At 38.7% G+C, this 23,114-nt stretch overlaps 1 protein-coding gene across 1 annotated transcript in view; it reads left to right on the top strand.

The window, feature by feature from the left end:
- The window catches only part of GRID2 (glutamate ionotropic receptor delta type subunit 2), a 1,014,260-nt gene that overhangs the window by 169,911 nt on the left and 821,235 nt on the right, over positions 1-23,114 (top strand). The window contains exon 2 of the mRNA XM_024197621.2: positions 9,268-9,423. Within this exon, the coding sequence (XP_024053389.2) occupies positions 9,268-9,423 (156 nt within the window). The remainder of the gene's footprint in view (positions 1-9,267; positions 9,424-23,114) is intronic.

The following is a 23,114-nucleotide window of genomic DNA, read 5'->3' as shown; positions in this document are numbered from 1 at the left end:
TTTTTAGTTGGTATAGTTGGTAACACCAGTGCAACAGCATCAGTGTTGCAAGACAAATAAAGAATTAGCTAGTGGAAAAAGGCCAGCAATGCATATCTGAGAGATGGTTGTCTTCTCCTTGATTGGGCTGATGGCTATAATTTTAAACTTTATGGAAATGTCAGGTTTTTTTGTACCATGCAATGTAGTTTTTATGTAATTGTGTAAGCATCCAGGATTTTTTTAATCAAACTTTTTGAAAAACTGCTGGAAATAACCTTTTGTGCTTGAAGAGGGGGGAAAATATTCACCTAGACATTCTCAGTAATTTTCCAGTAGAGAAAATTAGTATTCACCTGTATATGCATATCAATGGGAGAGAGGAAGGGAAACCAACAGATTTATTTCTGAATTAATTTGCTTTATATAATTTGGATGCATTCAGTATGTTCAGTTTGGGTACCAATTGCTTAGGGGCTTGTTATCGTGTGTGTGTGTGTGTGTGTGTGTGTGTGTGTGTGAGAGAGAGAGAGAGAGAGAGAGAGAGAGACCTATATTTGTATTTAGATTTAACATTTTTTAAGAAGAGTATATACATATACTGAATGTTTATGTAGTTGTAAAATTGTGAGGAGAGTAAGTGGGCAAAGGATTCTAATTTATGAACCTCCTGAATATTCAGTAACTCTTAGGGAGGCCGTGAGTTTGATGCAAGCGTTAGTTTATTTCAGGAAATGAAAACCAGTTATTGTGTTAATTTTAAACTGGACTGGAAAATACATGGTACAGGACAATCCTGCTTTAACAGAGAGATGGACTACATGATCATTAGATCCAATTTCTGTGGTTCTCCTTTTACCATTGGAAGTGTGCGGGGGAGTGTATACTGATTTTTCTGAATGCCTCTGTTTCCAGCAGAATAAAAAGCTGCTCTGACAAAAGCCGCTTTGAGTAAAGGATTAATTTCAGAGTCAGCCTTAGCATTTTTTGGCAGGCATGCAAAACAATTTTTCACTGCTCTTTTCCCTGCCCCCCAAAAGTTGGTTCCTTTCCATAATGATCACACCATTATGCTTAGTACCGGTTATTTTCAAGGTTATCTTCCCAAGAAAAAGGGCTACAAATATCCTTTTGAAAAAAAAAAATAATCCACACCACAACAACCTGAGCTGCTCCTTTTCATTTCTATAATCTCCAGATCAGGTCTCTTTTTTATTTAATAGTGCGAAATCATACTTGTATTTAAAAAGGCCCATTAATATTGTGTGTGTTTTTTACACACACACACGAGATAACTTGCTAGTATGGTAAACGTTATCAAATGGTTTTAAATCATCCAGTTGGCGTTCAAGCGTCAAGACTGGTATGTCAGTGCAGGGAGGTAGGTTTCAATTGCACTTTTAAATGATTAAAGCAGCTGAAACTTCAAGACTTTGCCATAATTTAAGATGTAGTAGCAAGTAAAGCAAAACTGTAAGAGAAGCCATCTATTCTGATGTTTGGGTTTCTTCCTCATTTTTAAAAGAGCATATATAACTCTATTTCCCATTAATAGTGTTACACATGTCATGTATTGAGTGGAAGAAGAGACTCATGCCTCACCTCATAGTCTTTGTGATGCTACTAAGCTTGGGCTATATATAGATACACATGTATGTACACAAAGTTAACATCTCTAACATTTGTAATCTCAATTAAACTTAGCTGGCAAAGAAGAAAAATGTTCTTGAAGTTGCTTTGTCATGAAGCAGTGATTCAACAACTCCCCTCTTTCCACTTCCAACCACATGAGATAATAATGTACGGATCTATTATCAGTAGTGAATCCTCTGCTTAGTGGAGAAGGAGAACTAATAACTGATGACATCAAGAAGACTGAGGTGTTTAATGCCTATTTTATTTAAGTCTTCACTAAAAAGGTAAATTGTGACCAGACCCTCAACACATTTAATATTAACAACAAAGGGGAAAGGAATGAAAGTCCAAATAGGAAAAGAACAGATTAAGGAGTATTTAGATAAGTTTGATGTATACAAGGTGGCAGGGCCTAATGAAAAGCACCCTAGGGTATGTAACAAACTAGCTGAAGCAATCATGGAACTGTTAGCTATTAACTTTGAGATATCATGGGGGACAGGTGAGGTCTCAGAGGACAAGAGAAGAGCAAACATAGTACCTGTTGTTAAAAAGGGGAACAAAGAGGCCCTAGAGTATTATACATGCATCAGCCTAACTTCAATACCCGGAAAGATACTGGAACAAATTATTAAACAATCAATTTGTAAGCACCTAAAAGATAATAGGGTTCTAAATAGAGGATCTACAAATTCATGGCTGTGAAAATCACATCTCCCGGGTCTCCCCCCCCCCCATGAAACCTGGTCTTCGGCTGCCCAGCTCTGAGGACAGAGCGGAAAGTGGTGGCAGCTGGCTGGGTGCCCACCTCTGAAGGCAGTGTCGCTGCCAGTAGCAGCACAGAAGTAAGGGTTGCAATACCATGACCCCCCTACAATAGGCTCGTGACCCCCCCCCCTTTGGGTTGGGGGCCCCAGTTTGAGAAATGCTGCAGAGAAATCACACATTTTGTGGACATCCATGAAATTTGCTATTTATACTGTGACCAACCTGTGAAAAATGTGTGATTTCTCCACTATTTATAGAGACCCCCTAGTTATAAGGAATAGCCGGCATGGATTTGTTAAGAACAAATCATTCCAGACCAACCTAATTTCCTTTGACAGGGTTACTGGCCTAGTGGATATGTAGGAACCAGTAGAGGTGAGATCTTGTTTTTAGTTAGACTTTTAACATAAGACATTCTTGTAAGCAAACTTAAAAAAAAAACCATGGTCTGAATGACATTACTATAAGGTGTGTGCACAATTGGCTGAAACACTGTACTCAGGGTACTTATCGGTGGCTACCTGTCATACTGGGAGTGCATATCTAGTGCAGTCATGCAGGGGTAAGTCCTGGATCCGGTACTAGTCAGTATTTTCATTAATGACTTCAGTAATGGAGTGGAGAGTGTGCTTATAAAATGTGCAGTTGACAGCAAGCTGGGAAGGGTTACAAGCAGTTTGGAGGACAGGATTAGAATTCAAAATGACCATGACAAATTGGAAAACTGATCTGAAGGCAGGAAAATCAAATGCACAACTACAAAATGGAGTATAACTGGCTAGGTGGTAGTACTGCTGAAGAGGATTTGGGGGTTGTAGTGGATCACAAATTGAATGAGTCATCAATGTGATGCAGTTGCAAAAAAAAAGACTGATATTCTGGGGTGTATTAACAGGAATGTTGTATGTGAGACATGGGAGGCCATTGCTGAGTTTAGCAGGACAATTGTGAGGGTTCCGCTGGAGCACTGTATCCAAATCTGGACACCACACTTTAGGAAAGATGTGGACAAATTGGAGAGAGTCCAGAGGAGAGCAACAATGATAAAAAGTTTAGAAAACCTGACCTATGAGGTTTAAAAAAACCCTGGGCATGTTTATTCTTGGAAAAAATATGATTAAGGGTGGGGTGGGGACTTGATAACAATATTCAAATATGTTAAGTGCTGTTTATAAAGAGGACGGGGACCAATTTGTTCTCCATATCCACTAAAGGTAGGACAAGAAGTAATGGACTTAATCTGCAGAAAGGGGTATTTTAGGTTACTATTTTAGTTATAAGGGCAGTTAACTACCACTGGAATGGTCTTCAAAGGGAGGTTGTGGAATCCCTCTCACTGAAGGGTTTTTTTGTTTTTGTTTTTTAAGAACAGGATAGACAAACACCTGTAAGGGATGGGTCTAGGTTTACTTGATCCTGCCTCAGTGAAGGGGGCTGGACTTCTTGAGGTCCCTTCCAGCCATACATTTCTATGAGTCTACCATTCTCTGTTTGTCCTATGAGATGTTCTAGCATTCAAAGTAGGTGCTAATAAAGGGTGATGAAATACTATCATGGATGAGCCCTGGTTACAAAGCAGCTTATAAGCAGGTTATTAATGCATGTAAGGCTACTTTTTAATATGTTCCTTTACAGGAAAATAACATTCAGTAGGCTTATTATCATTGCAGTACCTTTCTATATGGGACATTAATATGGAAATAATATCTACCAAACCACCCCTTTTTACCAGCTAAGTACCAATTTGATAGGGACATAATAGAAAAACGAAGGGCTACTAACACTTATCCGGTAATTTATTACACAACATATGTAATGCTATGACAACTCCTGTTAATCACCATTGAAACAGTAAAATATAACAAGGTGAGTAATAAATGTATGAAACAATATCTATACTATCTTGATTTTTATGTTGTGAAAGGAATATAACCTATATATACACTGTATTGTTTATGTATAATTAATATTGTCCCAAAGCATCTTCAGATGTCCGTAATTATCATTAGTGTTCTGTTTTGTGAATTGCATTGCCAGGTTTTCTGTTGCTCCACACCTTGTTTAATCAATTAAGCCAGGGCAAAGTAAATGCAGCATATATGTAGATTGCTACTGTTTGGATTTAGTAGCATTTTACACAATTTTGTGCTCTTGTAAATGACTGAACTGGAGGGCAATGGAGAATCAGACCTTTCCTATACGTATTGATGAGGCTTTGCCCACAAGTACCTTTTTTTGTACATTTAATTAATGTTAAAACAAAGTGCTCTGTAAAAATGTGCAGATTACATGTTTATTTTTAATATACTATTAATTCTGCAGTAAATCCTATCTAAGCAAATACACCTCAAATAGGACTACATTTCTCTTTCTTCTTCCTCATCCAAGCCCTTCATCCAAAAAGAAACTATCAAATTCTGGCCTTTTTTACAAGGAGGTTAGTGAACCTGAACTGAAGAATGTGACGTTGGATTCTTTCATTGTGTTAAAAACAAGTTAGAAAAAGGTGAAGAGCAATTAGCATTTGACCAGAAATGCCTGTCTGCATGATCTGGAAATGAATTAGCTGTACTTGGAAAGTATTCATGTGTGCGGTGGTGTGCATGCTCATTTACATAAAGGGAAAGACCAGACTTTTATCTCATCTATGAAAACTTGAGAGGCTATTCACCTTTCCAAATGTGAGCATAATTCCCATTGATGCTAACACATATACACTGTGTGTGTGTGTGTGTGTGTGTGTGTGTATACACACACACATACACACACACACACACACACACACACACACACACACAGTGCAGCTATAGAATTAAAGGGAAAAACCCACGTGTGGCTAACAGCATTGCAAATGATAGGAGAGAGGATAATTTATAAATCCTGAAGAGCTCTGCAGATCTCTACTGCCCATTGTGACCAATGAATTGACTTTGCACAATCTCTAAACTTAATAAAACTAAGGTTTCTCAAAAGACAAGCCAAAGACATTCACTTTTATACGAAAGTGTCATCCTCCTATGTTGAAGCGTATGTTTCTGTGCATGAGGAATTTAATCCTTTATTGCTTTATAATTAATGAGTTTGACATACAGTACCTCCAGCACCAGCTCTTATTGCATGTAAATCCATTCAGGAAAGCTTACAACGTAACAAGCTGAGTCTTTATTTTCTTTGTCAACCTGTCAAGCCACTTTGCCAGGGCAGGATAGCAGACTCTAGAACAAAATGTAATAGAGTGGAACACCCTTTTCTCGTCAAATCATTTATGACAAATAACAGACTTTGGAAACAGGCAGGGCTCTGATTGTTTTACTCCACCTTGCTTCACCCAGCAGAATGCAGAGACTTCGCTTGCTCTTTTTACTGCATTTTTTTACTTTGTTTTATTTTAGATGTTGCCTGTAGCATTTTGACATATTGGAAAGCCTGTAAATTCTCTCTTCACTTCCTTGCTTGAAACATTTAAAATTAGACTGGACAAAAGCACAGGAAGACTCATGGTAGGGAACAATATTTTTTACCTGCAGAGATTGATTAGATGACCTGATGTAATAGGTCACTTAAATGTCTTACCATCTCTGGGTCATAATTTGCCCTCGCATCCATGTAACCCACTCAAAACAGTGGGCTACCTAGGTGTAATGAGAACAGAATTTTACCCCGTGTTTTATGATATGCCTTAGACATTGAGCAGAGATAATTTGTGTTATGGTCCGATCAGGTGGCAACACACTAAGTCTGTCATTCAGCAAAGCTTTTAATCATGTGCCTTATTTTAAGTCTTGACTAGGGTGACCAGACAGCAAGTGTGAAAAATCAGGATGGGGGTCGGAGGTAATAGGAGCCTATATAAGAAAAAGACCGAAAAATCGGGACTGTCCCTATAAAATCGGGACATCTGGTCACCCTAGTCTTGACTTTAGTGAGACTTCACATGCTCAAAGTTAGGTTTATGCTTAAGTGCCTCGCTGATTCAGACCCTAGATGTGGAAACATGGTGGAAAACCATTCCATTCTGCAGCGTCTTAATCTTTCATTTAATTAAGTGAATAGGCCCATTAAAAAGGGGTACCATTCTAATTGCCTAAACATGAGTAAGGCACAATTCATTTGTGAAAGTCCAGCAGATTGTTGGATAAAGCTGCCAAGATTCTTCACAGAAGAGGATGGCTTCACCAGAGAAGAATGCTTTTTAAATTATAAAAGCCTACTGTAATCTGATTAGGCACAGACTGAGTATTTACTCATTTTGCAATTTTCTTTTTAACCAGTAAAATTAAAATTGGATGTTACTAGCAATGGAATGAGAAGGTTTGTTTGTTTTTTGAGATACCAGCAAGCTTTTCTTTTCAGAATATTTTGTTAAGTTTAGAATCTGGGGGTGTATCTATATATATCTATATCTATATAATGGATAGTCAGTCACCACTTGATGAATTTGGGCTTAGTCATGTTAATTTAAACACAGAAGTGAGCCAAAGATCTGTTTGTCCGTGTCCCCCCACCCCCCAAAAAAAGTCAACCCTTCTGTATTAAAAACAAACTTCCACAAAAACCAATTGAACAACGGAAAGACACTGGGCTTGATACGACTCTTACTTGCGGCAGTTGTACACCAGTATAACTTTAGTAGTTTCAGTGGAGTCATTTCTGGTCTCAGTCTAAATCGGAATTGGACACTGAGTATGTGTATAATAGGTAAATAAATTTTCTCAGTATATTTGTTTTAATTTCACCTATGTGTCTGACTGCATCGAATGAGAGAGCTTGATGTTAGTTGACTTTCTTATGCTGTACTGACAAAATACAGAACATTTACTTAAACGAGAGAAATCCAGCTTGTTGAGGAATTACATTATATTTTTTTGTCTCCCAAGATGTTTACTTCATACATTTTAACAGCACTCTGTGTGTGTGTGGGGGGGGAGGCAGTTTTACCATTTTGCTGATAGTCACTTTCTCTTTCTCATGAGCTAGGGATTTGGGGCAGGTGTCCTCTGGTCCATCTGTTGTTCCTTATTAACATCACAGGGGGGAGGGGAGGGCAGAAAAATCCCTTAAATTGAAACAAATGAACAAAAACCCATATTGAAATAATTTAAGAAAAACTGTCTCAGACAGAGATTCATGTGGTGCAGGAATGGGGGAAGGCCACCGGGGAGCCAGTTACAACTGCCTCATTACCTGGGCTCTCTGCTGTGGATTTGTTTGAAGTTAGAGGGCCCCAGCTGTAACATGTGTGAGCCAGCTAAAGTCTTCAAGCAACCATACTCGTGCTGGGGATTGGTGAAGTGCACAGTGCTCCAGACACACCCCCCACCCTCTGCCTGTGGGGTCTCATGAAAGAAGACATGTTAGTTCCACGTCTGCTGGAGACTCCCCCATAGCAGGCGAACCCCTATGGAGGATTTCCACTCCCTTTGTGCTGCAGGAGCAGAAGAGAGGATGTAGAGAGTTGGGCCAAATTATCTGGCCCAGTATTTGCAGTGCTCTACCAACATTCAAAGGGGTAGCCGTGTTAGTCTGGATCTGTAAAAGCAGCAAAGAGTCCTGTGGCACTTTATAGGAGCATGAGCTTTCGTGGGTGAATACCCACTTCTTCGGATGCATCCAAAGAAGTGGGTATTCACCCACGAAAGCTCATGCTCCTATAAAGTGCCACAGGACTCTTTGCTGCTTCTACCAACATTGATTATTTTTAAAAGTTAGGAGTCTGAAAAAGAAAATAACAAAACCACACACAAACTGATATTGTCCCTTGCGTTACAGAATTGAAACTTAATTGATTTTTCAGTTAGAAGACGTAATCAATGAGTACTTTGTCATGTAGATCAGGCCTCTCTTTTATTATTACTTAGAGTCAAGGGGGTCATTCTTCTGCCCCACACAGAGAGCCAAGGAGATGGAAACTCACCTCAGTAGTCATTATGGTCTTGAATCCCCCAGCTGGGACTCAAAGTGAAAGTAGTATGGAGCAGTGGGATAATAGAATAATGGAAGAGAAATGTTTCATGTCTGTAGTGACAGTGGATCTCTATTGGTTTACAAGCAATGCTCTGCTCAATTACTCAAACTCGAATGCCCAAAATTATGCTCCTAAATTTATGATTAGGTTCTGAAATCAAGTGGCCTGACTTTCAGAGGTGCAGAATCCCTGCTTCTCTGGCTGACTACAGTTCCACGATACCAGTGTTTCCCGAACTTGGGACGCCACTTGTTTAGGGAAAGTCCCTGGCGGGCCGGGCCGGTTTGTTTACCTGCCGTGTCCTCGGTTTGGCCGATCGCGGCTCCCGCTGGCCGCGGTTTGCTGCTCCAGGCCAATGGGAGCTGCTGGAAGCAGCGTGGGCCGAGGGACATACTGGGTGTAACTGTTTTGCAAATCTGATAGAAAGTGGAGCTTTGATTTACACCAAGGGTGTTTGCTTATGCTGATTGTCCTGGCTAGCCCATTTTCCAAAGGATTGTCACACTTTGTTACAGAAGTGCTGTTACAATTCTAGGCTTATTTTTAGTATCCAACCTTGATTACATTAACTTTAAGTTCCTTAACTGTCATTTGGATGAGATGTAAAACTGACGTCTTGGCCAGTTATGATCATAAAATATATTCCAGAGTGTCTCATTTTCCTTGGCAAATTACAATGTGGGTAGTTTATATTGTACCTACTTAAATCCCCCCAGTTTCTCTAGTTGGCTCCAATGATTATCTTTATTTTCTGTCCTAAACTTTGTACAGTTGTTATGCATTGTTAAATAGTTAAGTTAGAATCCTGCAACTATTTATCTTACAGGTGGCTGCACTATTGTGCTGGGTGAAGGGATGCCTTTAAATTGTAAAACTTGTCAAGTCAGCATGAAAGAGGAATGTTTGTTTATTTTTTCCAGGGGCAATTTTTGATGAATCTGCCAAAAAGGATGAGGAGGTGTTTCGTATGGCAGTTGCTGACCTCAACCAGAATGATGAAATCCTACAGACAGAGAAAATCACATGTTCTGTTACATTTGTGGATGGCAACAACCCATTTCAGGCAGTTCAAGAAGGTAGGATATCTAAATTTAAGATTTTCTGGTATTGTTTCCATGTGGATATAAAAGCCTATATACAAAGTGCCTTAATAGTCAATTGTAAGTGTGTCCACTTCCTGCCTTTCTGCAGAACTTGTGGGATGCTGGTATTTCTGTGTTGGGTGCTTTTCTTTTTTAAAAGGAATGATGCTGTACAGTAGCATTGCATGGAAATTCACTTTGAATAGGAATAATATTGATATGGTTTGTTCTGGAAAATAACTGAATATGGAATATGAAACACTTACTATGATATGAGCAGCAAATCTTGGTTTGAGTCATGTTTGTTAGCAAGATTTCTTGGAGAGAAGGTAGAGAGGAGTTTAACACAGTGTGTCTTACATATCTCCTCTTGAATTGTGCTAGATGATTTTAGTGTACAGCCAAGCAGAAGTGCCTTCTTTCATGACCTCTTAATACTGCCCGTTGATTTTATTTCACTCAAATACTTTTACCTTCTCAGTAACAAAAATGTAAGTTGTTTTGAGGATAACCTCTTGAGGCTTTGTAGACTAAAGTTACCTATTTTATACAAGGATTTGGAGATAACCTTCAAGTCAAGAAAGTAACCTGTGTGAAATATAATAATCAATTTCTGCCATTCTTTGTTGGTCTCATATGCTTAAATAAAAAATGAGTGTGTTGCTAGTAGGCTAAGATGACACACATAATTGGTACCAGACTCCAACATTTTCAAGTCTTTTGGAACAGGATTAATAAGTCATTGGTGTGACTGAAAATGTTGGCTGATAAGGCACCTATGTGAAGAGCTTCTAGCTATAAACTTATATTTCATGAGCATTTATTTCTTATGTCAGAGCAAGAAACAAGATAACTCATTCTTGAAATGTAGAGCATATGTTTATTGTAGAGACTCTTAATTATATAATTTAGTAACTATACCCTTGCTGCATATTATATTTACACTACTGCATATGCTAGGAAAAATACATTTATATTTGTACTACTAAATTGTAATTTACCACATAATTTTTTTGTTTGGAAGACAGAAATGAATGTATGTTGATTTTCTATATTCTTGTTAGTCACTACATAGTAACACAGTAAGAATGGTATGTGGAATTTGCTACGTACAGTAGTTAATTTGCCAACAATTAATCCACTACTGGTACTTCTTCTATTAAAATTAGTGGCAAAACTCCCATTGACTTTAATGGGTAAAGTCAAGATCATGTCAGTAAAAGACTACTGGTATTACCTGATGTTTTTCACCAGCAACCTCACTAAAATTCAGCAATTTGGCCTTTTACTACATTTTGCAGGGAGTGGTCAGAACCCATGTAGGTAGCAGTATTAGGATGTAATGCTTTGAACAAGACTGAGCTATTATATTTTGAAAATAGTGTGGATTGAGATCTGAGAAAAAATTGAAACGAAAACTGAAGATAGGTGCGTTCAAATTCAGCTTAGTGTGAGGAGGTCAGCTTTTTCCAGGTCACTGTTGCGTTTGCATTGTCAGCATGTAAACTGTGCTGTCATAGGTTCAGGGTGGATACAACTAGTTCAGTGGTTCCCAAACTTCAACAACCTGTGAACCCCTTTCACTAAAATGTCGAGTCTCGGGAACCCCCTCCTAAAAATGTATATTTCCAGGGATTTTCTTCTTTATCTGAGTATAAATGATAAAAGCAGTGATCTGGGAAATATAAAATTTGTTTTTATGACATGCATATTACACACTATTTATTATTTATTATTATTTATCATTACAGTATTTTTATTACATTATGAAAATGGCAACACTCTTCCAAGAGCTCACTTTCGTAGCTTGTATCACTTTGAATAAGCCTGTTATAAGACAAGGCTCCTATGTTTCATCAAGGAGTATCAGATGTGAAACATCATGAAGGTATTTAAGAAGCCAACTCAGAGTTCCTCCTACACTAGCATTCAGGTCTTGAGCAGTCCAGGCAAACAATGCACGTTACAACAAAGCTTAAACTTGTTCTTCATAATAATTAAAAAAAAAAAAAACAATACTAGCTGCCTATTTAATTTTAAAAACAGCAAAAAATATCCACCTCCCTTTCCATTTCTTATAACGAGTCTTGAAGTTTAAATCTCCTCAGTGTGATAGATATGCTTGCTTTGATCTGCTTAGCTCGTGGAAGTCCAGTGGCTCCAGGCCCTGTGCTGCCCAGGGTCCCTAAGGAAAGCTCTGTCCGCCATTAGGGAATTTTTTTCCGAGAACCCCCTGTAACATTTCGCGAACCCCCAGGGGTTCACGAACCCCAGTTTGGGAACCACTGAACTAGTTGCTTACTTATATCTGACAATAAACACCATCAACCATAACATCAGGATGACAGATTTCATGGAAATATTTTTTTTTAAGCTCTGTGACTGTTGAAGAGCTTATAAACGCTTACATTTAAAAAAAAAAAACACGAATGCCTAAAAGTTGTGTGAGTCAAAATAAACAGTTAATTACTTATGGTTTGATGCTGAATTGCTCACTTTCGTACAGCAATTGTGTTTTTCACTCTTGGAAAATGTGTCTGTTTTAAATTTGAAATCTGAGTGGAGTAGATGTGAACTAAAATGAAATAATCTTTAATCATGTGGGTGGGATAATGTCTATAACATTGAGATCACTCTTAAGAAAACATTTGCTAATAAGAAACCTATTTTCTGTAAATCTGTGATTGGAAGCAGCCAAACAGAAAGGTGTATTCTGCTAACAGAGCCTAATTTATCTATAGTTGTCAGACTTAAACTGCCCATATTTTGTTTGTTGGGGTATGGTAACGGGGGAGGGTGGGGGGGGGGACGAGAGACAAGGGTTAATGGTTGTTTGTAGCTCTGTGAACATTTTTCAAGTTCCATTCCTTCAGTATCAATAGTACTAGAAACCTGCTTGAGCTACCAGTCTACGATTCTTTTTTCAACTCAAGGTTAAATCATATTGAACAATTGATGCATCTCCACTTAACTAGTTTTAATTGCACATCATCACTTTACTAAAGGCTCTCTCTGCATCTGGTCTATCTGACTTCCCTTTCCCACATATACATCCCTCTTTTGCCCAGTGCTTAATAAAAATTTCTTTCACCATGCTCAGTGTACGGATAGGACCTCTTGCCACATCATTCATGAGTCTTTCCTTTGAAGAAAGTCTGAGACTACACTGACAGTAAAAGGTACACAGATGTGTGTGTGTGTGTGTGTGTATATATATGATAGTATTTTGGGCTTGATATATATCTATGTATATTCTGTTTACACTGCTGCTGTATCTGCTTGTAAAAAACACAGCAGATCTGCACAAAAGTCTGGCTTTGGTGCCTATGGGGTGTGGGCTTAGTTTTTCCTTCTATTCCACCAGTTTTACACCAGTGTGACTCCATTCTAGTTGTTACATCAGATTCACATCAGTGTTAGTTTAACAGAGTGGGAATCTGGGCTCCCTGCATTCTCTGGTTTTAATGAACCCCAAAATTCAAAGCGATGCTAAGCTCAATTCCCTGAAGTTTGCCTAAGCATGGTTAATGAGACACTTTCTCATACTTTTGACTTCGAGTTAGAATGTAAAAACAACAAGGATTACAGCCTTTGTATTCATGTTCTGTAAATTGCCCTACATGTTGATAACCTTCAATTGACCCTGTTTTGCTCAAAACATGGCCCTAGTTCACTAAATAGTGAATCTTCTGAGCAGATTTGGGGTTTGGAATAAAACATGACTGGGTTAAAGCTCTTACAAAACAAGACACTCTCCCGCAGAAAAATTGACAAGACACTCTTGCATTTCTGTGACTCACTGATGGACAGCATGTAATATTTCTAATTTGCATGGCACTCATAATTAATGTGCACATCAGCCCTCCGATGTTTTACATCTAGCTTTATAGACAAAGCTTATTTATTTCAGACTCTACATTTGTACTATACCAAATAGTCATCCTTTGAATATGCTTTCTTATATTATTATGGTGCCCTGAGACTCCTTCCATGTGTATCTTAGGGTGTCTTATTAACAGTTCTGATATCATTGCACTGCAAAGCTGAGTGGTTTTATCCCAGATGAACTGTGAGTGAGTTGCCTTCTACCAATGGAGGTCCCCTCAGGTACAATACACCTGTATTATAGATCACTGAAATATGAAATGAAATTGGTTTTATTAAAATTAAGGAAAGGTTCTCCCTTTGATGTAAATTCTAATGGAGAGACACAATAGTTACAATGGATTATCTCAGTGCGGGCAGTCCCACAGCGAGATTGAAATTCCGTATGTAAAGTTATCAAAATAGGAATGCTTATTCCAACTGCAGTCTAACTAAACATCTGTAAGTGTGTCATCATAATGTTTGTTTTGGATATACGGTTCTGAGAAACACAACATTGGTACCTTGTTATCCTCTGTCTATTTTATACAAGCTTCACAAAATTTCTATTTTACAGACAGTAATAAACTAAGATAATCATCTCTCCTTGGTTATGGTTGCTGAAGTATGTTGTGTTCATGAGGAGGCCAGAAAGAATAATGCATATGACCTTTTATGCTGTGGCACCACACCTATTATTATCTCTGTGGCAACAAGGCAAGAGAATATGGATCTCCAGTCCTCTTGTGATGGAAACCTCATATTTTAAGCATTGTCAAACACAATGAATTAAGACACCAGATTGCTGATGGTATAAATAGGTTTCCTTCCTGTGAGACTTTGGTTCATGGTGATATTTCTTCATTGTATTTGCACTAGAGGTGGGGTAGGACTTTAAATGATAAATAAATTAATGGAGATACCCTATCTCCTAGAACTGGAAGGGACCTTGAAAGGTCATCGAGTCCAGCCCCCTGCCTTCACTAGTAGGACCAAGTACCCATTTTGCCCCAGATCCCTAAGTGGCCCCCTCAAGGATTGAACTCACAACCCTCGGTTTAGCAGGCCAATGCTCAAACCACTGAGCTATCCCTCCTTTAAAAGGAGCTGAGTTCTAAAGTACACTTAAGAGTGAATTTTTCTGAAAATCGACAAAGTTCTAAACTTTTTGAAAATGGATTTTCCCCTCAAATGGTCACTTACATTTGTTTACTTGTACTTTGAGCATGTTCTTGCCTCTCAGGAATCACTCTTTGCTGTGCTTTTAATTTTCTCTCTTGCTTAAAATGCTCTTTCCCTGTCTTCCCCCGCCCCCCATTCTAGGGCTCTAATCCTTCAAAAAGCTCCCAGATTTTTTCCTACTAGAGTTACCTCTCCCCTTCTTTCTACATGACTACAACAGTGTCGTTCACTCAAGTGTGCAACGTACAAGACCATACGAATTTATCTGGGTTCTTAGCTGGAGTGTCATCGATAGAGACACAATGGCAATTTCACACTGTTCTGTTGATGCTGTTGGTATTCAGTATCTTCCTCCGCACCTGGCTTCTTACTGATTAGGCTCGTCACTAACCATTTCTTTATCTCCTTTGTCTCTTATGTTTTTCCTGAATCATATTTGTGGAACTTACGTTTATTCCCATTTAGGGGAAATTCTGTCTCCACTTCTGGAGACTCTTCCTTGTTATTCCAGGGGAGATTCAGGAATTATTGCCCACCAAACTTCCCCACCTGGAGAAAGAATGGGGGAGGTTGGCATTCTTCATTAGAAGATCTCCTGGGATGCCCAAAGAGTATAGCTGGTTAAAATTTCAATCACTGGACTGAACCTTTTTTCTGACAAATTACCTTTTTCGAAAAAGAAAAATTTCTGTGAGATGATTTCAGTTTTGCCCCTGCCCCAATTTTTCCATTGGAAAAATTGAAGTTATGATTGTCTGCTTGGAAAGCTTTTGTCATTTTCACTTTCTGCCAGTGAAACTGACATAAGCTTTCCTGGAGGGTAGCCAGGCAGAGGGCCCTGGTGCTCTGCCTCTCTGCTCCTCTCCCAGCTCTAGAAGTGCAAGAGTCAGAGCCCAGGGTGCTCTGCCTCTCCAAATCCCAGAGCTGCAGGGGTAGGCTGAGCAGCCAGGCTCGCTCTCAGGCAGCCAGGCTTGAAAGGCTTTTGGCAATTTGACAAGTAAAAATGACAAGAGCTTTCATGGCAGGCATCCAGGAAAATGAAAAATTCCATGTTGGTTCTCCTGAAATAAACATTTTCAGAGGAACAACTTTCCATGAAAATTCTGTGTGTTTGGTGTGTGGTCCCAGTTTGGGATGAAAATGTTCCCCAAACCACATGTTTTTTTTCACAGAAAGGCATTCACATTTTTCAACTGTCTCTGTCTGATGAGTAGTTGTGCTTGTCCCATTTCCCCTAGCAGCACAGTTTCTGCAGTGTCCATACTGCCATTCCCACCTGTATATTAGCAGTCAATGCGCAGGCTCTGCAGGCATTCATGTTCATTGACGTGTCATTAACAGTTGATTAGCTGTCTGAACAGCCAGGCTCAGCAGGGCCAACTTCAGAAACCCGTGAAGTCCAAACCACTCAGAGCTCTAGCATTTGGAATCTAATGCCATAAAAAAAAAATCCAACACTTCTGCCTTCATCGAACCTTCCAGAAGTTCCAGCTCAAATGTAAATTTGAGTGTACCGAGTTTTCCCAGTTTTTATTAACCGGAATATTTCCTCTAGATCCTCACTTGAACTAAGAATCATAGACAGTGAATAGTGTGAGGAACCAGCCGGACGAAACTAATCTTTTCTTATGTCCTCTAATTCTTATCTTTTTTCACTCTCATACTCTCAAAGTTTAATATCATTTAAGGGTGAGAAGCCTGCTGATTGTGGAGAAGCTCCTATTATCTTCCTTGCATTTGAGCCATGTCCGTAGGTCTCGATGCTTCACTTGTACATACATTAGACACATTCAGGTAGCACATTGATCCATAACTAGACCCACTGAATAAGGGTAGCAAAATCAGGCCCACAGTGAATGTCAAAGCAGTATACTTGAATATATCTGGTAGCTTTGGATGGATTTAAATTGAAGTTATATTTTCATAGGATATAATAATGTGCTACCTACACATTTTACTTAAGCAACATAACATTTTGCATCACATTTATTTGCTAAAAAATGCTCTACATAGTGGTAAATTGCAAGCTTTTTTAAACAAGATTGTATTCTTTTGTAAAATTGTATAGGCTATTCCTTCTGTAGGCTGTATAACAAACTACTGCATCGCTAGCAGGTTTGATTTAGGATGCTTAAAATCCAATTTGACACACATTAGTGATACTAAAACCCTATACATATAGATTTTGAAAATTAAAAATTTTTCAGGTTAGTCACAGGAATACATATACAGACACCAACTCAAGCCTTCATAATGTTTTTTGAAAGCTGCTTGTGGTCAGTGAAGTAAATAAGGTATTGAGTCATAACTAAATGTGTTTCAGCTGTAGAGTAGTAGAGGTTTGTAGGGCAGCAATATATGTGAAGGTCACATACAGGTTTTTATTCTAGGAAGTTTTATGGTCAGAAATTATGACCTGATGGATACATCTGCTCTGGCATTTTGGGACTAGATGGAATGTGATAAGATTGTTTCTTCTGTGTTTCTCTGATTAAATCCACAAATTTCATGGACTGTTAACTCTTCTGTCAGTTGCACTGGGTGCTCAAACTTCTCAGCTTTGCTAGTGCTGTTTATTAACTGGTGCATGTTCAGTTTGAGTTCAAACCTTTATGAGATTGAAGGGCAATGAACAAATGCAATCTCATTCCAGGTTTGCTTGCTTCTATTACCAAAAACAGTTTTGTGATGCAAAATGATGTGTTAATATTGAAGAAAAAAATCCACTTTCTGTGAATTTTAAAACAGATAAGAGCTTGAGAGGAAAAATGTATTTGAATTGAAAAAAACAAAACAAAACCCGCCCTATTCCAAAGGCAGATGCTAATGAAAATATTTGCAATTGCTGGTGGTGTGTGTGATTTGCAGTAATGCTTCAGGAACTATGAGCTAAATTCTGTCTTGGATTACTTACACCATGTGCATATAGGCATAATGTTGTTGCCTGTCCTGACAATCAGCCAAGAAATAACCACAAACAAAGGTTGAACTAGAGCAGCACTGAGGGTTGATTTATTGGCATCCCTTACTTGCGCAATTATACACTCTCACTCTCTCACACACACACACAACACATTCATGCTGCAGACGCGGATGCTGGTTTCAATTTCCCAGGTGGCTGAGTGTGATCAGGTGACAGCTGCCCAGAGATCGACCGCTAGGCGCCAAGAGTCCCTTCGGATCTGCGGGAGGGCTCTACTGCTGTTGGTCCGGTCCCGAGTTTAGCGTGCTGTTACATTTCCTTGTTGGTACTCCACCTGGCCGCCAGTCTCGAGATTTATACCTTCACCAAGACAATACCATGGTTCCATAAAAGGTGATATTTGCTTCTTTGTTTTGCCATTGGCTATCACTTACTCACACTATCTCACTCATTCCTTACATTAATTGCATGAATACAATTGGTAATATAGAGCAATGCAGCTTTAAGCAAGCATCTATCATCATTGGGGAGCTTCCGCTGCTTGTGGCTTTGTGACAGCATAACAGGAAACTGTGCAGACTGCACTCGAAAGAGCAAATGACGGGGGTGAGGGGCTGTGTCTGGCTACAAATATAAGGGGAAGTAGGCAGGCATTTCTTCCCTGCCCCAAATTTCAGCTGGTGTGACCATAGTGCTACTCCCAGTCTTTCACTTGGTTTCAGTATTGCAAACTCCAGCTATTCACAAATCATGAGTTGGCCCCCCCAAAACCATGAGATCTTGAAAGATAATCATATTTTGGTTGCTTTTTATTTGTCTTATGAGCCTCTAGGGCTCATGTTTTCAAGTTTTTCTGTCATCTTTCAATCATGAAAGCTAGAAACTTTCGTTTCTCAAATTAAAGTTGAGATTCTCACATAATCAGAGAACTCCAAGAGCTGGGGCTTTAAGAAAAATCAAATATTGCTAGACTCACAATAAAATCATGACAGTTGGCAAAACTGTGGCTTAGTGGGTAGGGTGACCATCACTTTCCCATGAACAGATTTTGGGGAACCTGATGTGCACTGCAAACCAGTAAAAGTTGATCAAGTTTTATTTTGAAAATGGCCTCACAACTATGAGATGGTTGTAGGACCCGTGATTTCAGCTGTCTCCTGATTTCCTTTAACCTGTCCATTTTTAGAGTGGATGTTCACCTCTAGTTTCCATTTTTTATCTGTAGTTATATCTTCTTTAATTACAGCACTAGAGATTGCTTTTAAATCTCTCATTTCCCATTTCATAGTTTCATTATCTTGAGTAACAGTTTGCAACTTGTTTCTTGGAAAGTTTCTGCGGTAGCTTTTTACTTGTACTGGTCTTAATGCATCTTTTTTATTTTAAGCTTTTAAAGGTGCATAAAGTAAAATTTTCATGGGTGTCCCATTCCATCAAAGGTGCTTTTCCTGAGATGGTGCTCATTCAACACCAGAAAAAGGAACTAACCGTGGACACTTCCATCAATAAATCCCATACCTGACCTGAACATTTTGTTAGAAGGATGTTGGTACTGCTGGGGGTCATATCCCTGGAACATTCTTTCTAAACAGTTCATCGGGACTTTGGTCCAACAAAAGAGACTCCTCAGTGCATAACCAAACATGACTTTGGGGTCTTTAGTTATCGTGTGGATATTCATGTGGAGCAGACACAGTCAAAATGAATAAATTAAAACTAAATTAATGGAGATATCCTATCTCCTAGAACCGGAAGGGACCTTGAAAGGTCATCAAGTCCAGCCCCCTGCCTTCACTAGCAGGACCAAGTACTGATTTTGCCCCAGATCCCTAAGTGGCCCCCCCAAGGATTGAACTCACAACCCTGGGTTTAGCAGGCCAATGCTCACACCACTGAGCTATTCCTCCCCCATAGTTTATGTAATTCACCGTTGCATCTCTGTGCTCTGCTATGAAGAGCATGCAACAACCTGGGAAACAATACTAGGTATTCCAGAGGCCCCTTCTTCTTAGGGGTAATGTCTGTCTCTCAAGAGGCCAGGAAATGAATAAAGACAGAGAGACAATTGCATTCTGCCACGATAATTGCATTGTATCACAGTGTTGAAGTGATGTAGCTCTTAAAAGGAGCTAGAAGTGCTACCATTGGGGAAACCTCACAAAAACTTGCTTTATGCAGCCACTCTACTTTTTTCAATTTAATCTTGCCCTTACTTATCCATAACTTGGAAATAGCCAATGGGATTTTGTTTAAAATGGGTGTGCTAAATTTCAAAAATGTAGCTCAGCATTAATTTTTACAGCAATGTTTTAAACTAGCCCCTCATCCCCTCCCGCTTCACCTCGAAATAGAGGGCAGCAGTTTTTATAGGGCTGACAGTGTCTTCTTCCCCAGATTGCCACCTTACTTTTAAATTGTCTCAGTATGAAACAGGCTATTGCCTCTGCACTTCAGATAAGTGTTTCTAGAAGATGGTTCTAAACAAAAGCTGTTGAATCAGAATTTTTTTTTTTTAAATGACTGTGATGGTCTCCTAAACTAGTGTACAGAGAACATCTTTGAGTGCCTTTAGAAATACAGATTCTCATGCAAGCAACTGCTTTTGCTTTTATATACTGTGGTGACCAAACTTTTCTGAACCCATATCAACTCTGACTTCACAAGTGCTCAAGCAACATTTTCTCATATGAATTTATTGTTACATATTGATCATGGTTTTAAGAGTGCTGTGCAAATAGAGACATACTTAAATAATATTACTATAATTAAAGATTTAGGGCATCTATGGCGGAAAGCTTTTGGGTACCTTAGCAAAGATAAAAATAGAGATTTAGCAGATGCAGATTTAGCCAAAACTCCAGGGGGTTTCCCCAAGGTATTCTCCTTAAATAAATAAGCGCCCCAACCAGATGTTTTTTCTTGAAGTACTCTCCACAGAAATCATAGGTCAATCAGAACAGTCAATCAACAGCCAACCAGTGATGTATATTCATAGACAGGCCTAAGAACGTAATAGTTGGCACCACCCTCATGGCAGCTATCAACTGATTAGGCAATGTATTCAATGATCATACCCTGGTGTTTGGAGGTACTCCCACCAGGTTGGAACCTGTTAGATCAAAGTAATGTTGTTGATGGGAGCTGGTTCATATCAAGTTAACGTTATTTAGGGGAAAGTCATTGGCCTCCGTAAATATACCTGACAATCTAGATATGTGAGGTGCCTACCACACCGGTGTGCTGATCTGTTTGGGGCCCCGAGACACTACTGTAATGCCAATATAAATGATAATTTTATTATACATACACACACACACACACACACACACACACACACACACACACACACACAGAGTATATGTCATAGAGCATAATAATGCTATACAGGTTAGTTTTGCTAAAGACGAATTTAGCAATAAAATTCTGTGGAGATTAAGCCTGTTGTGAATTATGAATGTCATTCCCTTAGGTATGGAAATTAATTGTATTTTAGCCATGTTCCCTATTAAGTAGTCCTCGTATACTATACCATACTGGAGAATTCATTCATAAATTGATATTTAGTAAAAACTTACCTGTTCCACAGGGCATATGTTGCAAGGACATATTTTGAAAGGAGTCAGTGTTTTATTAAAATACTAATCATACTAGAAGTTTCCAACGTTTCACATTTATTTTTTAAAGAAATTTCTCCTATAAAAGTCCAATGTAAATTCAACAGTTAGTATCAGTGTGACTTTAGCCTTTGTGATTACTACACCATTTTAAACCTGTTTTCCTCAAAGAAATAAAATAATCATTTTGAAATTTGGTTTTGTAGTTTAAAAAAAAAAAAAACCATTGTGGAAGAGTGAACAATAGCATGGTTGGTTAAGGCTCATGAGTGGAACATAGAGGGAGTTGTGAAAAAAATAAAAAAAAGAATATGGAAATTTACCTCTCTCATAGAACTGGAAGGGACCCTGAAAGGTCATTGAGTCCAGCCCCCCTGCCTTCACTAGCAGGACCAAGTACTGATTTTGCCCCAAATTCCTAAGTGGCTCCCTCAAGAATTGAACTCACAACCCTGGGTTTAGCAGGCCAATGCTCAAACGACTGAGTTATCCCTCGTACTGTATGCCATAAGTGACCAGTATGAATTGCGCATAGTTCACTTGGGGCTTGATCTGGACCAGGGACTCATTTGAAGCAAATTGTCAATCCACTTCCTTCTAAATAGGTAATCTAAACCAATCTCTGTAATCTCCTCCAGGTAGAGTGTACCTGTTGCATCCATTTTTGGCAACTAACTACGGTACTTTGTACACCCATGAATCACTAAGCAAATGTCAGTAGATGGATACCAAAATTTACAGAACACTGTATGTAAAATACATGTATCTTACAATTATGTGTGTCAGGAAGGAGTTGATGGCTCCATAGCTTCTTTGCTACGGAGGTGTATGAAATAGGGGAGGTGTCTAAACAGTGTTCCACAGGAACAGAGAACAGAATACATTTACCCTAAATCAGGTTTAGTCCTTGAGAGAGCCTGCAGAGTTTCTACCGACACGTGAAGCCATTTACTAAACCTTTATATAACTACGCGAAGGCTCCAATATAATGTAACTTGGATGGCTGAGGTATTGTGGAAAGTAATTTTTACCTTACCATTTGCTGTCACAGCAAGACTTAATTCTTCACTAGTCACCAGCCAAGGGTAACTATAGTAAGCAGTGAAATACATTAAACACCCACATGGTCATATGCTTATCATTTACATGCAATTCTACTTCACAGCATTTACAGCTTAAACTTTTTAATGAATAATATAGATGAATGCACACTGATCAGTGTAGTGGTTTTCAATATTTTAGTAAGGTAGTCTTAACTAAATACACTGAAATGAGAGAGGAAAGAAGGAAGAAAATGGCTATAGACTAGGAAAAAGGCCAGTTGACACTTGGTCATCTTTTCCCAAAAATTTCTATCCCTCCTTTGTCATCGTCTTCATCCTATTTTCTTTTGTAATTTCATCTAGGACATTAGGTTCTACTGGGTGCTGAGCCAGATTCTGTACTTATGTGTACAATATCCATTGTTAGGAGTTGAGTACGTCTATCAGAGGACAGAATTTAGCCCTTCGTATGGGTCTAAATACACTTGATACAGCACAAGAACAATTAATATCCTATCTACCTTAGTGTGGTAGAACATCACCACTGATGGCCTGAATTTTAGAAGAGAATGGACTTTCAGGTACCGATTCAACAAAACAACATACATACTGAAGTCGATTGATATTCTCCAAAGACCTCAGAAACATGCTTATGCCCCATTGACTGACTGCTTTTTTAAATCAACGTAAAGACTACTTTAAAGTAGAGAACATGTTTAAGTGCTTTGCTGAATTGGGGCCTTTACCATATTAATTCACAAAAGGGCAGTAGATCTTTGAACGCTATCATCTTATCTTTCTGTTTGTATCTTTCATTGTGGCACATGTAAAAACAATTCCTCTCTGAGAAAGGAGGTATCAGTAGGAATTTGAAAGATTGTATAAAGCATATTGATTTATAGCAATTCTATAATATGATAAAACATAACATTTTCATAACTTTAATTATTTGGACAATTAACAAATTTTAAAAGTCCCTAGACATCCAGAGAAGCTATTGCTTTTAAAACACTTTTTGGCTGGTGGTGATATGCCATCCACTGCTTAAAAAAACTAATT

The sequence above is a fragment of the Terrapene carolina genome, unplaced genomic scaffold (genome assembly GCF_002925995.2).
Source record: "Terrapene carolina triunguis isolate 2854851 unplaced genomic scaffold, T_m_triunguis-2.0 Scaffold789, whole genome shotgun sequence".
NCBI classification, from domain to species: Eukaryota; Metazoa; Chordata; order Testudines; family Emydidae; genus Terrapene; species Terrapene triunguis.
Note: the sequence above shows the minus strand (reverse complement) of the source record. Positions and strands in the feature narration are given on the sequence as shown.